Here is a 15,972-nt window from a genome sequence, read left to right on the forward strand (position 1 = left end):
CTCATACTAACAATATTGTCTTGAGTGTGCTGTGTGTGTTTTCACTTTCTGCCACATGTAAATCTGCCTGGCCAAGCACTGCTAAGTGTGGGGATTAACATCCCCAGGGGCAACCTTCGATTAACGGGTGTCTGGAGCTTATGGGTATATACCCTTGCCTCCCTCCCTGCAGGGAGATAATTTTGGAAGGCATTTTGTATGCTTCTCAGGTGGTTCTGGACAAGTCAGGCCCATAGTGAGACCCTTGATAACACACCTTATATTAGCTTGCACATTCCCTTTCTCATCCTAGTTTTCTCATTCTTGCTCCCTGGGATTACATCCAAAATAAATTACTTGCACAAAAGTCCTTGTAGTAGACTCTGTTTTTTGTGGGAAGGCAGGAAACTCAAGCTAGAACTTTCATTGTGCTCTCCCTCTCAGAGCCTCCTCTTTCCTTATGCAGAACCATCCCTTATGTCAAGACTCAGTTCAAGCTATCCCTTTGTATGTCCAAGATTTCAAGTGAAGCTTTGAAAAATTATTGAAAAGGTATAGCAGATTCTGTCTACATCAAGGGGCAGGGAATTTTTAGTTTTTCAGCTCACGTTTTTATAGAAAGGAAAACTAAGGACCTATGCCAAGATGTCAGAGATGGTTGTCTGAAGATGGAAGCAATGGGCACTTTGAATTTTCTTCTTTCTGTTACATGGTATTTTCTAAAATTTCTGTAACAAATATGTCTTAATTTTATAGTAAGGAAAAAATAATAAAAGTTAACATAAAAATTCAATCAAATGGAATTTGTAAAAGCAATTTTATTAAGGCATAATTTACATACCATAAATTCACCAAATTTAAGGATACAAATTCAAGGAGTTTTAGGAAGTTTACCAAGTTGTGCAACCACTACCACACCCAATTTTAGAACATTGTCTTCTCCCCAGTATGATTTTCATATCTGTTTACAGTTAATCCCCATTCCCACCCCAACTCTAGGCAAACATGAACCTACTTTTCTGTTATGACAGATTTGTCTTTTCTGGACATTGTATATAAATAGAATATCACATAATATGCAGTCTTCTGTATTTGACTTTTTTAATGTAATATTTTTAAAGTTCATTCATGTTGTAGTATTTATCTGTATTTTATACTTTTAAAATTAGTATTGATATTTCAATACAGCACTACTAAATTTTATTCATCTCTTCACTAGTTGAGGGACATTTGGGCTCTTTCCACTTTTTGCCTATTATGAATAATGCTGCTGTGAACAGCATTAATATATATACATTAATGTATAACTGTGGAAACATGTGTCTTATTTTCTTGAGTAGATATGTAGCAGTGGATTTCTGAGCCATATGAAAAAGTTATACTTAACCTTGTAAGAAATTGTAAAATTGCTTTCCAAAGTGACTCTACTACTTCATATTTCTAACAGCAGTGTATGGGATTTCCTGTTTCTTCAGATTTTTTTGTCAGCAAAGAAGATAGGGTATATATACACAATGGAATATTACTTAGACATAAAAAGGAACGAAATAGGGTCATTTGTAGAGACACCTAAAGACTGTCATGCAGAGCATAGTAAATCAGAAATAGAACACAAATATCATATATTAATGCATATATGTGAAATCTGAAAAAATTGGTATAGATGATCTTATTTACGAAACAGAAATAGAGACACAGATATAGAGAACAAATAAATGTATGGATACCAAGGGGGAAAGAGGGAGTGAAATAAATTGGGAGATTGGGATTGACATATATACATCATTAATACTATGTATAAAACAGATAGCTAATGAGAACCTACTGCATAGCATAGGGAACTCTACTCAATGCTCTGTGGTGACTTAAATGGGAAGGAAATCCAAAGAAAAAGGATATATGTTAGCTGATTCACTTTGCTGTACAGTAGAAACTGACACATATTGTAAAGCAATTATACTCCAATAAAAATTTAAAAACTAAAAAATAAATACTTTTCAGAGCCCCCCAAGATATTAATTTTACATGTTCTGTTCAGTTCAGTTCAGTCGCTCAGTCGTGTCCGACTCTTTGTGACCCCATGAATCGCAGCACACCAGGCCTCCCTGTCCATCACCAACTCCCAGAGTTCACTCAAACTCATGTCCATCGAGTCAGTGATGCCATCCAGCCATCTCATCCTCTGTTGTCCCCTTCTCCTCCTGCCCCCAATCCTTCCCAGCATCAGGGTCTCTTCCAGTGAGTCAGTTCTTCACATCAGGTGGCCAAAGTAATGGAGTTTCAGCTTCAGCATCAGTCCTTCCAATGAACACCCAGGACTGATCTCCTTTAGGATGGATTGGTTGGATCTCCTTGCAGTCTCCAAGGGACTCTCAAGAGTCATCTCCAACACGACATGTACAGCATAGTAATTAAGCATTTTTATAGATTATACTCTATTAAAAGTTATTATGAGATATGACTCTAATTCTCTGTGCTATATAATATTAATATGTCTTTGTTTCTTAGCTATTTTATACCTAGTGCTTTATATCTCAGCCCTGTACCCCTAATTTGCCCCTCCTTTTTCTATTGTTTTGATCATAGCCATCCTGGTGGATGTGAAGTGGTATCTTATTGGGTCTTAATTTGCATTTGCCTAATAACTAATACACCTTCCCTGGTGGCTAATAATGTTAGGCATCATTTTATGTGCTTATTAGTCATTTGTATATCTTCTTTGGAGAAATTTCTATTTAAATCTTATGCCCATTAAAAAAATTGGATTGTCTTTTTATTGAATTGAATACTTCCTTGTATTTTCTGGATACAAATTTTTTGCCATACATGTGATTTACAAATATTTTCTCTGTAGCTTGCTTTTTTACTTTCTTAATGACATCTTTTGAATAAAATTTTTTTGAAAAAATTTAAAATTTGGAATAATAAAGAATCACAGGACCTTGCAAAGATATTATCTAGAGGTCCCCTGCACCATTCATACAGTTTAACTCCCAAATTTTGAATTTTGATAAAGTTCAATTTATTAAACTTTTTCTTTTTCAGATCATGCTTCTTGGGTTGTGTCTAAAAAAAGTCTTTGCCTAACTCAAAGTTCTTTTTTTTTTTTTTTTTAACTCAAAGTTCTTGACATTTTCTCCTGTTTTATTTTAGAAGTTTTACAACTTCAGTTTTTACATTGAAGTCTCTGATTTTGAATCAATTTCTGAATATAGTGGGAAGGGTCTAGTTCATCTCTTTGTTTGTTCATTTTGCATGTGGATATTCAGTTGTTCCATCATCATTTGTTGAAAACTCTTCTTTTCTATCAAATTGCTTTTGTCAAAAATTAATTGGCCATAAATATAGGGGTTTATTTCTGGACTCTCAAATTTGTTCCATTGATCTATATGTTTACCCACGTGTCAATACCAACCTATTCTGAGTACCGTAGCTCATATTAAATTTTAAGATTAGGAAATGAAAATTATCCAACTTTTTTGTTTTTCAAAAAATTTTGGCGATTCCATGCTTTTGGATTTCCTGCTTCCCAGGTGGCTCAGTAGGTAAAGAATATGCCTGCAATGCAGGAGACACAGGAGACACGGGTTTGATCCCTGAGTTGGGAAAATCTCCTGGAGGAGAACAAGGCAAGCCACTCCAGTATTCTTGCCTGGAGACTCCCATGGACAGAGGGTTCTGGGAGGCTAGTCCATAGGGTCACAGTCAGACACAACTGAAGTGACTTAGCACAGAGCACACACATACATTTTAGGCACAGGTTGTCAACTTCTGCAAAAAAACCTGCTGGAATTTTGGTGGAGATTGAGTCGAATATAATGATCAATTTGGGGGAGAACTGCCATCTTAACAACATTGAGTCTTCCAAACAGTGAATATGAAATGTCTCATCTCTCCATTTAGAACGTATTTAATTTTTCTCAGCACTGTTTTGAAATTTTCAGTGTTTAAGACTTGTACTTCTTTTGCTAACTTTATTTATATGTCATATTCTTTGTAATATCATTGTAAATGGAATTGCTTTCTTATTTTTGTATTTAGATTGTTCATTCTCATATATAAAAATACAATTCATTTTTGTATACTAATCTTGTATTCTGTGACCTTGCTGAGCTTGTTGATTAATTTTAATAGGGGTTTGTGTAAACACATGGGTATATATTCCTTAGGATCTTCTACATTTAGAAACATGTTGTCTGCAAATAACATTTCCTTCTTCCTTTCTAATCTGGATATGTTTTATTTCTTTTTCTCGTAATTTTATTGGCTTGAACCTCTAGCAGGATGTTAAACAGAAGTTGCAACAGCTGAAATTCTTGCATTTTTTTTTACCATTAAAGTATGATATTAGCATTAGCTTTTCATAGATGCCATTTATCACATTGAAGAGGTTCTCTTCTCTTTCAAGTTTGTTGAGAACTTTTACTATGAACTAGATTTTGTAAGTGCTTTCCCTGCATTTATTCAGATGATTGTGGGTTTTTATCCTTTATCCTATTAATACGGTATATTGCTTGATTTTAAAATTTAAACCATCTTTGCATTCCTGGATTGAATGGTACTTTACCAGATTGCATAATCCTTTTTTATATGTTGCCAGATTCAGGATCAATCTGACTTTTAAAGATATCCTGACTTTGAAAGGAATACAAAAATTAACATTTAAGGTTTTAATTACTTATTGAAAACTAGAAAATTCAAGTATCAGTTTTATTCATCATTTGGACCAATAACCCCAAAGTTTCAAAACATTTCTATTGAATATAATCTATTTTCCAGCTAACACTGTACAATGTGTTTTCAAACTATTCATTCTTTTTACACTATAGAGATATTTTATTCACCTGGATGAGAGGAAGTCAATTTAATTTTTCAAAAGCTTATTATTAATTTTTCAGTGACATCTTTGAGATCATTATTCATTTTATCATTATAATTACACATTCAAACTCATAATCTTTTTGAAAGGTAAAAACTCAGACAGTTCAAACTATGCCATTTTAATTTCTAGTTCTGGTTTTGAACAGTGAACATTATAGATTTATCTCTATTATCATCCTGTCTTTTCAAAATGAGTTTGAAAAGGTCATTCTCTTTTTTACAAGCTAGAAAGTACCCTTTGTACAATGAAGACTCAAATTGTATCTTATCATCATGTCCTGGAACACTTCTCTGAAAGAATATGATGTCACTTCCTTCATTATCAATGTTATCAGGAGGATTCATTTCCTAGAAAGAAAAAAATCGCTTAATTTTTTTAGGACATGACTGATTTGAATATGTGCAATTTATTTTGAAATATTGTATAGAACTAAAGAAGTTCATATTCTCAAGAATTAAGAAAAAAATCTCTGAATGTAGGAATACTGATCTCCCCTCCCTCTTAATCTCTAATCTTCCATTCTTCTTGACCACTTTGGCTTTCCCCACTATGTAATGCATATTTAGGTCCAGGCCTCTGTTTTTCCCAATATATCCATCAGATGATTTCCTTCTCTCCTTTCCCATTCAGTGGAGTCCATTATTTGCTCAAGATGAAGTAAAGTTCTAGCAAAGGCCACAGCCCTTTTAGGCTAATATCAGTTCCTGTCTTCTTCAACCATTCACAGCTGTAGACTTTGATGACCTTCAGCCATGAGCCTAGGGTAGCTCCAGTTTGTGAATCAACTATGAGAGAGACAGGAAGGAGCAGGAATCTCAGCTGCTTCCTTCAGTGGAGACAAGAACCGAAACCGGCTATAAATAGACCTGTTACTTGTTCCAGGTCTTGGTCAGCAACTTTTGGTGCTTCCCTGCCAAGCATTTCATTTCCATAGTAGTCTTGAATTTCTGTCCTGGAAGTAGTCTGTCTCTTGGCTGGACCCTGCCCTGGGAGGTCACATGCTGATTCCTACATCTGAGTGGCAGAATGGGGTTTTCTGAAGAATGGCTAGATCTCTTGAAACTATAGCCCTGCTGATCACTTAACTGATAGTACTGCCTGTGCTTTCCCCATTAGCACATCATGCATACTTTTCAGGATGGACTAGAAAATGTGAGCATCTCTTCAGGTTCTTTCCATGTTAATCCCAGAACCAGTAGAATATTTGAACTTTATTTTCACCCTCTGGTAGCAAAGATCTTCATGATCCTAACCAAGGACTGACAAAGAGCCCTCCAAACCCAAAACAGCATTCTGGTATCCTCCTTAGATGCCTGAAAGGACCTGGATTTCCCCCCTAAACTTCTCAACTGGAATTTATAAAGCCATAACTCTTGACCTTTGTCCTTTATCAACAAGTGTGAATCTGATTTAATGACACTATAAACTAGTTCTCCCTTTCTATTTGCCAAGAACTATGTTCATCTTCCTGACACTGCCCCCAGTTGCTCAGTAAGAGTCTATTTACATGTGAAAGTGAAGAGTTAGTTGCTTAGTCATGTCTGACTCTCTGTGATCTCATGGACTACAGCCCACCAGGCTCCTCTGTCCGTGGGATTTCTCAGGCAAGAATACTGGAGTGGGTAGCCATTCCCTTCTCCAGGGGATCTTCCCAACCCAGGGATTGAACCTGGGTCTCCTGCATTCCAGGCAGATTCTTGACCATCTGAGCCACCAGGGAAGCCCCCACTTACATATAGATCAGGCTTTTCCCAGTTTCTGATTCTGTCTCGCAGCTGAATTAGTTTTCCTCTATCCCACATGGCTTGAGCTTGGCCATCTCCCTCCTTCCCTTCTGATTTTGTTGCTAAGTAACAACTTGCTTAATCCTCTCCACCCTGTCTGTCTACCTCCAGGCTTCTAAAGCCATTACAGTAACTGAGCTTCCTGACTGTCAGATCAGGGAACAGGGATTCCATACTGTCACTTGAAGGGGTGGTACTTTGCTTGTAAGGGAATGGCTAAGGGTTTTTTTTTTGGAGGCTCTATTTGTTACAGATGCACTGATCTTACTTGGATTATATTTTAGTGTGGCTTTTCCCTCTGTCCCAAGTTGCTCCTTTGCATGTCTGTGAAGGTTTTACTTTAACTTTCAGTGGGAACTGGGTGATCTTTATTGTAGTTCTTTATTGGCAAATCTCCACTCAGAAAGTCTTCATGACATGAGATTCCCTTTTGAAATACTGCCAATATGTGAGCATCCCCTGGCTGCTCTCACTGGGAGGAAAGTTTTCTGAGTCAACCTATATCTATAGTTGGTTGTTTATTTAATAATAATGAAAAAAATAGAGAAAAATAATGATGGAGAATAGAGAAAAAAGCAGTGGCCAAAAAGAATTTATATCTGGCTTTGAGATTCATCATACCATTGCTTTACAACTGATCCTATTAATTTTGGTCACTTAGATTAACATTAAAAATAATATATATCAACTGAATGTTATGTTGCAAGGTTATATCAAGACTTAGGCTAAGAAGCAGGAACAAAATGATTAGGGGTTAAAATATTATCATCATAGTTTATATAGTAGAGCATTTACAGAAGAACTATTAACTTCATTCCTTGCAGCAGGACTTATTCTGGAAAACCACATGTAGTTCTTAAAATAAAATAATTCATAAATTATTCTGTTATTGTTTATCTATAGGTTGATTATTCAGAAGACCTGGATTATGAAACAAGTGTTGAAGACCCTCTTTCCCTATGGCAAACTCCAAAAAACTATGATGTTACTACAGTAGGTTAAAGAGTTTAACAATTTTCAGTAATGATTTTAATGGTTCTCTACTTCTTGCTATTCTTGTCCAGACAAAAGGTGGGACTGGGGATATTTGGGCTTTCTAATTTTGCACATAAATATGACTAAAACAAATTAAGGGTCAGTCTTACCTTAAAGGAAATAATTTTGTTCTCACAGGAGAGAGTAGACATTTTCTTACACTGCACAGAGATGGTTACAGCCAGACCTCTAGTGAGGCTGTCCTTATACATATATATGATAAATATGGTCTGGGGTGCATTATCTGAAATAAACATTAATAAATAAGAACATTAGTTAGAAGAATTTTTGCAAATAAGTATTTAAGGGAGTTAGTCAAAAGATAATCCTTAATAGGCCCATTTCCAATCCCATACTCTGAGATTCAGCCACTTAGCAGGAGACTATATACAGTGATTCATACATTCTTTAAAACATATTTAAGTATGTATTAAAATACAAATACAGCAGCTTTTTAAAGTATGTTAGAAATATTCTGAATTTTAAAAGATTGTCTTTAACTTTTAACACTAAATAGAATATTAAAGCTCTATCTGTTAAGATAAAAATTCAGCATTTTTCAAGAGTGCACCATTCACTTTTCCCACTCTGCCTAAAGTCTCATATTTGAAATTCATACCCCGGAAGGCACAGTAAACTTATACATTTTCTAAGGCACTCTAAATTTCTGGTGGGAGACAGACTTACTGTCTGTCTTATATATTTATATTTAATGTTTAGTTTTGAAAATGTTATCAGCAGTTTCAGCTATCACCAGCAGATATTAAGGATCCAACTCAATGAAGATCACATAGAGTTAATGCTATTATAGTGAAGGGATTGATGATTCAAGGATAGGTTCAAACAGTGTGACCCCTAGCACTATCTTTATTGCACCATTTTTTCAGCCCAACTAAAAAATATGGATTCCCTATAAAGTTTCTTGTCAGTGAAATTATACCACTATGACTTTTCATGTAAGCTACTGTCTATCACAGAAAATGTAAGCAGTTAAATGGAATAAGAAGAAGTAGCTTGTTATTTCCATATTTACAAATGTATATTAAAAATACCTGAACAGTCAGAATCAGGCATATCCTCAAAGACAGGTTGATTTCCCTGGCTAATGAAGAGAACTTGGTCGTTCAAATTTCGTATGATTGAGAGCTTAGGTTCAAGCTTGCCAAAGTGATCTGATTCCAGGTCTTCTAAAATGCACATGAAATCTCATTAAAAAAATTTTTTTTCCCCAAGTTTACAAATAGGTATACTACACATTCCAGTTTTTAATAACAATCACAATTTTCTGTATTAGAAGCTAAGGTAAAATTGTACAGTGTTTTTAAATGGACTTCCAGGGGCACCTTGATTCATGTTATTACTCAGAACCACTCTATTTTTTAAATCTTCGAATATCCTGCTTTTGACCACAATCTTCTATCTTTTTAGTCTTCTTAATACTTTTCTTTCACTTTTTCCTGACTCTTGATTTTCTTCCTATCTTCCCTTCCTTCTCTATGCAGCCTGGACCTCATGATTCATCATTTATACCCTTTTGCCACTGTCTTAAATCCCAAACTCATTTGTCTTTCCACTGCAGAACTCTAAACCTGGCTGCTGAATGCACTGCTGGTAACCAGTCATACAAATGTACAAATTGGTGCTATAACGAACCTTCTTTTCTGGTTCAACATTCTCTTCCATAGTCCACAGCTGCAATTTGAAGCCTTCTTCGTTATCCTCAGGATCTCTACACCATCATCTCTGCTTTCACTTTCAGCAAATGATTTCCTGCTACTTCACTTACAAACTTAACTAGGGCATCACCTCTTATTTCCTCTACCCTTCTCGTCTCAAGGGATATGTGAAAAGGGGGCCTCTTCTGGTATCTAAGGCCAAATTCATCTGTGTGTAACATCTACTTTCAATGAATCAATCATTCCCTCTCTTCCATCGACTCAGCAATTTTACTTACTGTATTTTATCCTGAGGAAATAGCAGACAAACATGTAAATATTTCTCTACAAGAATGTTTATGGGGTGACTTTTTAAAAATTTTTATTTATTTGGCTATGTAGGATCTTCGTTGTGGGAACTCTTAGTTGCGGCATGTGGGATATAGTTTGCTGACCAGGGATTGAACCCAGGCCCCCTGCATCGGGAGCGTGGAGCTTAGCCCCTGAACCACCAGGGAAGTCCCTATGGGATGACTTTAATAATAAAAACAAACTGGACGCAACTTAAATGTTCATCAGTTGGGAATTGATTAAATAGATTTTGATATTTCCTTACTATGAATTATCATGAATTTAGTATAATTATAATTTAAAATAATTATTAACTGCCATGGGAAGATGTCTATGTATATTATATTAGAAAAAGAAGTTTAAGTATGGTATTTTATTAATATATATATAAAACATCAAAATAATAGCAATGAATATTTTGAGGTTTTTTCATGTTTTAATTTTTCTTAATTTTCTAATCTTCATTGCCTGAATTATTTATTATAAACAAATATTTTTATAATCAGAACAACATAAAGCTTTTCATTTTGAGATTTAAAGCACCTCCATCAACAGAATCCCACTCTAAAGCCTGTCTTGTTTCTTTCCTCCTTGTAGTAGCTGAGCTTCTGGTAAGAATTGTATGTATCATTTCCTTACTTTCCATTCACAGTTCTACTCATTGCAAGCTTCTACTCACTGGCTCCATTTTTCCATCAAACTGCTTTCACCAAGATCACCAAACTCCCTGTTGCTAATTATAATAGATGCTTTCTGGCTATCGATTTTCAAGGCTGCAAAATTCAACATAGTGCCTATTATTTCCGTCCTGAAACTCTCTCCTGGGGTTCCAGGGCATTCTCTGGTTTTCTTCTTCCTCTCTGGCTACTCTGCTCTGTTCTTTGTTAGGTTCTCTTTCTACTGAATCCTTTAAATATAGGTATTCCTCAGAGTTTAGTCCATGACGTTTACTTTCTCATGCTACGCATTTCCTCCAATTTGTCATTGTTACTCTCATAGCTCCAGATGACATTTCTATATGTCTCTCACATCATGTGCAGCTCAAATTTTTATCCTGAGTTTAGAACCACATGTCCAAAAATCTACTGGACATCTCCACTAGGAAGTCATACTGATAAGATCATCATTCACCAAAGAGGAAGATCATCTGTCTTCCTCTTTGCCTCTCAAACCTCTCCACCTTGCTCTTCCTCCTGTGTTTCCTATTTCACTGAATAGTACAGATTGCCTATGTGAAAAAACATAGGCATCATCTTTTCTTTCTTTCCATCCCCTTCAAAATACATGTCCTATTGATTTTTCCACGTTTGTTTTTAATCCATTCACAGCTCTTCAATGGCACCCCACTGTGCCTATCTTAATTCATGTCATCATCATTTCTTAAAGGGACTACAATAATAGCCTCTTAATTGGCATCCCCCTTTTATTGTCCACACGGCAATTCTTTATAGAATAGAAGCTAGAAGGAATTAAAATTCAATCTTAACTAAAGTTAACCTTCAGAGATATGATCATGTTATCTTTCAATTTTAATGAATGACATGGTCACCTTGAATAAAGTTTATATTTTCCATATTTCCCTTGCAGTTTGTGCCATATGACTAAATTTGAGTCAATGGAATATAAGTAGACTTAATGTTTACAACTTCTAAATAGAGCCTTTCTTTGAAAAGAGTGGACCTGTCTTCCTCTTATTTTGAACACTTTCTTGCTAGCTGGGATATAGGTTCAGAAAGTGTGATGAAGATTTTCAAGTATGTAGATGAGTTCAACAACTAGGGGATGATGGAAGAGAAAAAGAAAAAGTTTAGATTCCAATATCATCCGGCTGTATCCAGCCATACTAATACTGAACTGCTGCCTACTTGGATTTATATTCACGAGAAATTTTTTTTTTTATCTTATCCAGTTACTATATTTTGGGATCTCTTTGTTACAGAAAACTAATCTGTATCCTACATCATACATATTGTGCTTAATGAATCCCCAAAACCCAAGCATAAGGCTGAAATTCCATATATCAGAATAAGAGACACTTATGGATCTGCATCCTATTTTTCATTCCTCTCTCATTATTTTTCTACTGCTGCTCTATTCCCATTCTGACTAACTCGAGTCCTTATATATGCCATGCTTTCTTTTGCATCTTGATATTTGCATGTGTTCATCTCTCTGCCCAGAATACCTTCTCTTGGCTAACCCCTATTGACTTTTCAATTCTGTCCCTCCTTCAAATTGCCCTTCCAGAATCTACTAGACTAAGTTAGGTGCCCTTCTATGTGCTCCCATAGCATCCCTGGCCTTTCTAACACTCCATATTCCAACTGCCTTCCTAATGGGCCTGCTTCTCCCATTAGAACTGTGTTTTGCTCACCACTGTATCGGAGTGCCTAACATAGTGCCAGAGATACAAATGCCAGTACTTGCTGAATCAAGTAAATAGGTGTAGAGCAATCTTCCAGAAACATGAGGAGCTATATGGCAATAGTATCGCAATAAATCTAGAGAAAGAAACCTAAAGGAATAGTATTTTTCAAAAGTCCCTGTTTTCTATTTTTGGTCTAGTAGGAATCACACTACGAATGGGGAAAGTGCTATTTTTAAGGAAAAGTATGAGAAACTGGTGACCTTTAATAATTCGGGGGTCTGTTAGGAGATCATAGGCTTTATATGGGTATGAGCCTCTCTGAATGCCAGAGGGACAAGGGTTGGGTACATTCACTTCTTAGGAAGACTTACTGACTCAACCTCACTGGTCTGTTTGCTCTACCCTCCCCCTTCTCCACTACTTCCAGAATTGCCTGCACCCTGGGAACCTGCCAGGCTTCTTTCCAGACCATTCTGAAGGGGAGGGTTGAAGAAGGAAGATGTTCCTGATTTTAGGCAACAGTTCTCATTCTTCAGTACCCTGTTCCTCTATACACCAGAGAACACATGACTTTCTGCTAATCTCAGGATCTGCATAACAGGCAAGGTCTATTTTGGAGATTCTAATAGCTGAGAATTTCCTAAGCTGGGAGAAACATATTTTGTTGGAAATTCTTTTTTGTATCCCTTATAGTCGTCTTTATTCCGAGGCAGTGCTAGTGAGTACACATTCCTTTGAGGGAATATTAGCTTCTCAAATAGACTGGTATCAGTTTCTATCAGCTGAGAATGGTATTATGGCTGTGTCTGTGGGATGTTTACTCAAGTAGCTATCTATTTTGCAAAGAGAAATAAAGTTATACTTTACCGCCATTTTCAGCTAAAGGGGGAAAAAAAGAAACAAAATATGTTAATTCTATATTTAAACTCAGAATATCCTCTCACAAACCCTTTTATTACTCTTTTCTGCCCCTCTGTATTCTTAAACCCATATCTTACTGCTTATGGCCTTTGCTGGCCTCCATAAAAATATATAATCATCCAAAAGTTTCCATAAAATGAAGCTAATTAGACTTGGTATGTTCTTGGGTATGGTAGGTATAAAACCTAAATCTCGGATTCATAAATTTAAATTTGTAGCTAAAAAGAAATTTTATAAAGTGATAGATTTTAATCTTAAATTTATTGCTTTGATGGAAAGTCACCAAAGAATTTTCTATGAGGCTTTCAAGTGAAGCCCAACTTGCCCAGGGAAGATTAATCGTAAGAATCTGTTTTTATTTGTCAAACGTATTTACATAAAATAACTCACAGAACTCTAGATTTAAGATACATATCTCTTATGTAATTTGCCAGTTTGCTTTGGGAAATTGTATTACCCAAACGTATCTGATTTAGTGGGATTTTCATGCATGCACCTGCAGCCACCTTCTGGGTGGGCTACTATGAACTAATTGCTGGGAGAGGTGGCAGGACAAAGTATTGGGACCTTGGACATACTACGATTAATTTCTAGAGGCCCAATATTTTTTTCCAGGGAAGTGTGTATATTACAATGGAATCTGGTAACAAAAAACAAGTGACTTAATAGTTTGTCTATAACATATTTTCTAGTTGAATTGTTGTTCAGTTGCTCAGTCATGCCCGACTCTTTGTGACCCCATGGACTGCGGCATACCAGGCTACCCTGTCCTTCACCATCTCCTGGAGCTTGCTCAAACTCTAGTTGAATACATGTGTCTAAACCCTGTATTTGGCCCACTGTTTTGAACTTACCTACAAAATAAAGTGTATTGTTAATAAATTTCATTTCCACAAAGCTGATGCAATTGTCTTCTACTGGTTCTGCAGCCATCTTTATGCCTAGTGAAAGCAAACAGTCATCTGTTAAAAGGTAGTGATTATACACAAAAGGTAGTGATTTTACACAAAAGGAATCTTTTACCACTTACAGCCTCGTTCTGTTCTACCTCCAATTTCTGAACACTCTGGACATTTAATAAATGACAGGAATCTTCAGTTTATGAATGCATGTGTTCAAATGTACTCTTGCAAACCATTAGATATTTGAAATCTAGATAACGGAAGTATATTCTCATTAAACGGTATTATAAAGGGAGGATAAGTTGTCCATTATTGAACTGATTTACTATTCCGGTATTTTGTGAGAAATATACATATATTATCAGTATAAACATAGGAAACACATCTAATCCTGTCCTTTAACTAGGGACTGGTTCCATCTCTGCCTTACAACCCACGGGATTCTGTGAGTGAAAGACTGAAGACTGTGACTTCACTGTCAAAGTGCTAAAGGCAAGGCAATGCTAAAAATGGTGTTTCTGCCTGGAGTAGGGGTGAGGTGGAGAAGGTTGAAGGGCTCTGCATCTTGATGGCTCCCTCTCTGAGGCAGAGGAGCTTTTGATCTGGAGTCTGGACTGGACTATGTTATGCTTTTAGCACAAGTAATACATAAATACAATCTTTCTGTAAAAAAAAAAAAAATCAAATATAGAATTTGAAAATGCTAAGAATTTTTTTGCTCTTTTCCTCTGTTCCACTTCACCCACCCTCACTCCAAAATGGTATATATCCTTCCAGACCTTTGTTTATTGAGCAAGGGTTCTAAATCTGGGAAATCTTTGAACTTGGATGGGGAAAAAAAAACCACACAAATATTTTCACCAACTTCTAACTGAAATTTAACAGTTCCTTCCATTATGCTTCAGGAAACAAACCACAGTATTATACACAGTATTTGTGACTATCATTAATAGACATATATATTTTCTACTGTATTATAATTGTTGCAGAGATCTTGAAATATGGCTCATTACTACTTTGAAACATATGGAAGTTATTATTTTCAATGTGACATCTTGTTATTTAATGTACAAATAAAGACTCACATATAAACCTATTAAAATTTGTTAAAAATTTTTTGGTAACTCTTTAATTAGGAAGGATTTCCTTTCTAATCCTAGGTATTTAATTTTATGCATATAAAAACATGATTCTGAAAAGGACTCCATAGACTCACCAGATTGGCCATGGGAGGGTCCATGTCACAGAAATGATTAATTCTACTCTAGACTTCAGAGGTCCATGGCTCCCTGAGGACTGTTATGGTTGGTCCTCCAAGGAAGATGGTTAGGACCAAGTTGTCAACTGGTTTATATGCCTATACTTAGACGTGACTCAAATTTTTTCTAGCACAGTTTGCTAGAGGCCAAACATATATAGAAGAAGGAGGAAATTAAAACTCAGTTGAAAACACTTAACTCATATTGCTGCTGCTGCTAAGTTGCTTCAGTCGTGTCCAACTCTGTGCGACCCCATAGATGGCAGCCCACCAGGCTCCTCCATCCCTGGGTGGAGGTGGATGCTCAGCGACTGAACTGAACTGAACTGAACTGATTCCATTATATACACCACATCTTCTTTACCCATTCATCCATTGATGGATACTTATGTTGTTTCCTGTTCAGTTCAGTTAAGTTGCTCGGTTGTATCTGACACTTTGTAACCCCATGGACAGGAGCACACCAGGCTTCCTTGTCCATCACCAACTCCTGGAGCTTGCTCAAACTCATGTCCATTGAGTTGGTGATGCCATCGAACCATCTCATCCTCTGTTGTCCCCTTCTCCTCCGGCCTTCAATGTTTCCGAGCATCAGGGTCTTTTCCAATGAGTCAGTTCTTCACATCAGGTGGCCAGAGTATTGGAGCTTCAGCTTCAGCTTTAGCATCTGTCCTTCCAATGAATATTTAGGACTGATTCCCTTTAGGATTGACTGGTTGGATCTCCTTGTAGTCCAAGGGACTCTCAAGAGTCTTCTCCAACACCACAGTTCAAAAGCATCCATTCTTTGGCACTCAGCTTTCTCTGTGGTCCAACTCTCACATCTGTACATGACTA

At 36.3% G+C, this 15,972-nt stretch overlaps 1 protein-coding gene across 2 annotated transcripts in view; it reads right to left on the bottom strand.

Moving 5' to 3' along the window:
- Positions 1-777: 777 nt before the first annotated feature.
- The window catches only part of IL18 (interleukin 18), a 29,230-nt gene continuing 14,035 nt past the window's right edge, over positions 778-15,972 (bottom strand). Inside the window, exons 2-6 of one of the 2 annotated variants that reach the window (XM_012095263.4) lie at positions 13,830-13,916; positions 12,922-12,933; positions 8,733-8,864; positions 7,791-7,924; positions 778-5,208 (exon numbers count right to left, since the gene is read on the bottom strand). In XM_012095263.4, coding sequence (XP_011950653.1) covers positions 4,987-5,208; positions 7,791-7,924; positions 8,733-8,864; positions 12,922-12,933; positions 13,830-13,908 — 579 coding nt within the window. In that variant the 5' untranslated portion in view covers positions 13,909-13,916 and the 3' untranslated portion in view covers positions 778-4,986. 2 annotated transcript variants of the gene reach the window in all.

This window comes from Ovis aries, chromosome 15 (assembly GCF_016772045.2).
Source record: "Ovis aries strain OAR_USU_Benz2616 breed Rambouillet chromosome 15, ARS-UI_Ramb_v3.0, whole genome shotgun sequence".
Taxonomy (NCBI): Eukaryota; Metazoa; Chordata; class Mammalia; order Artiodactyla; family Bovidae; genus Ovis; species Ovis aries.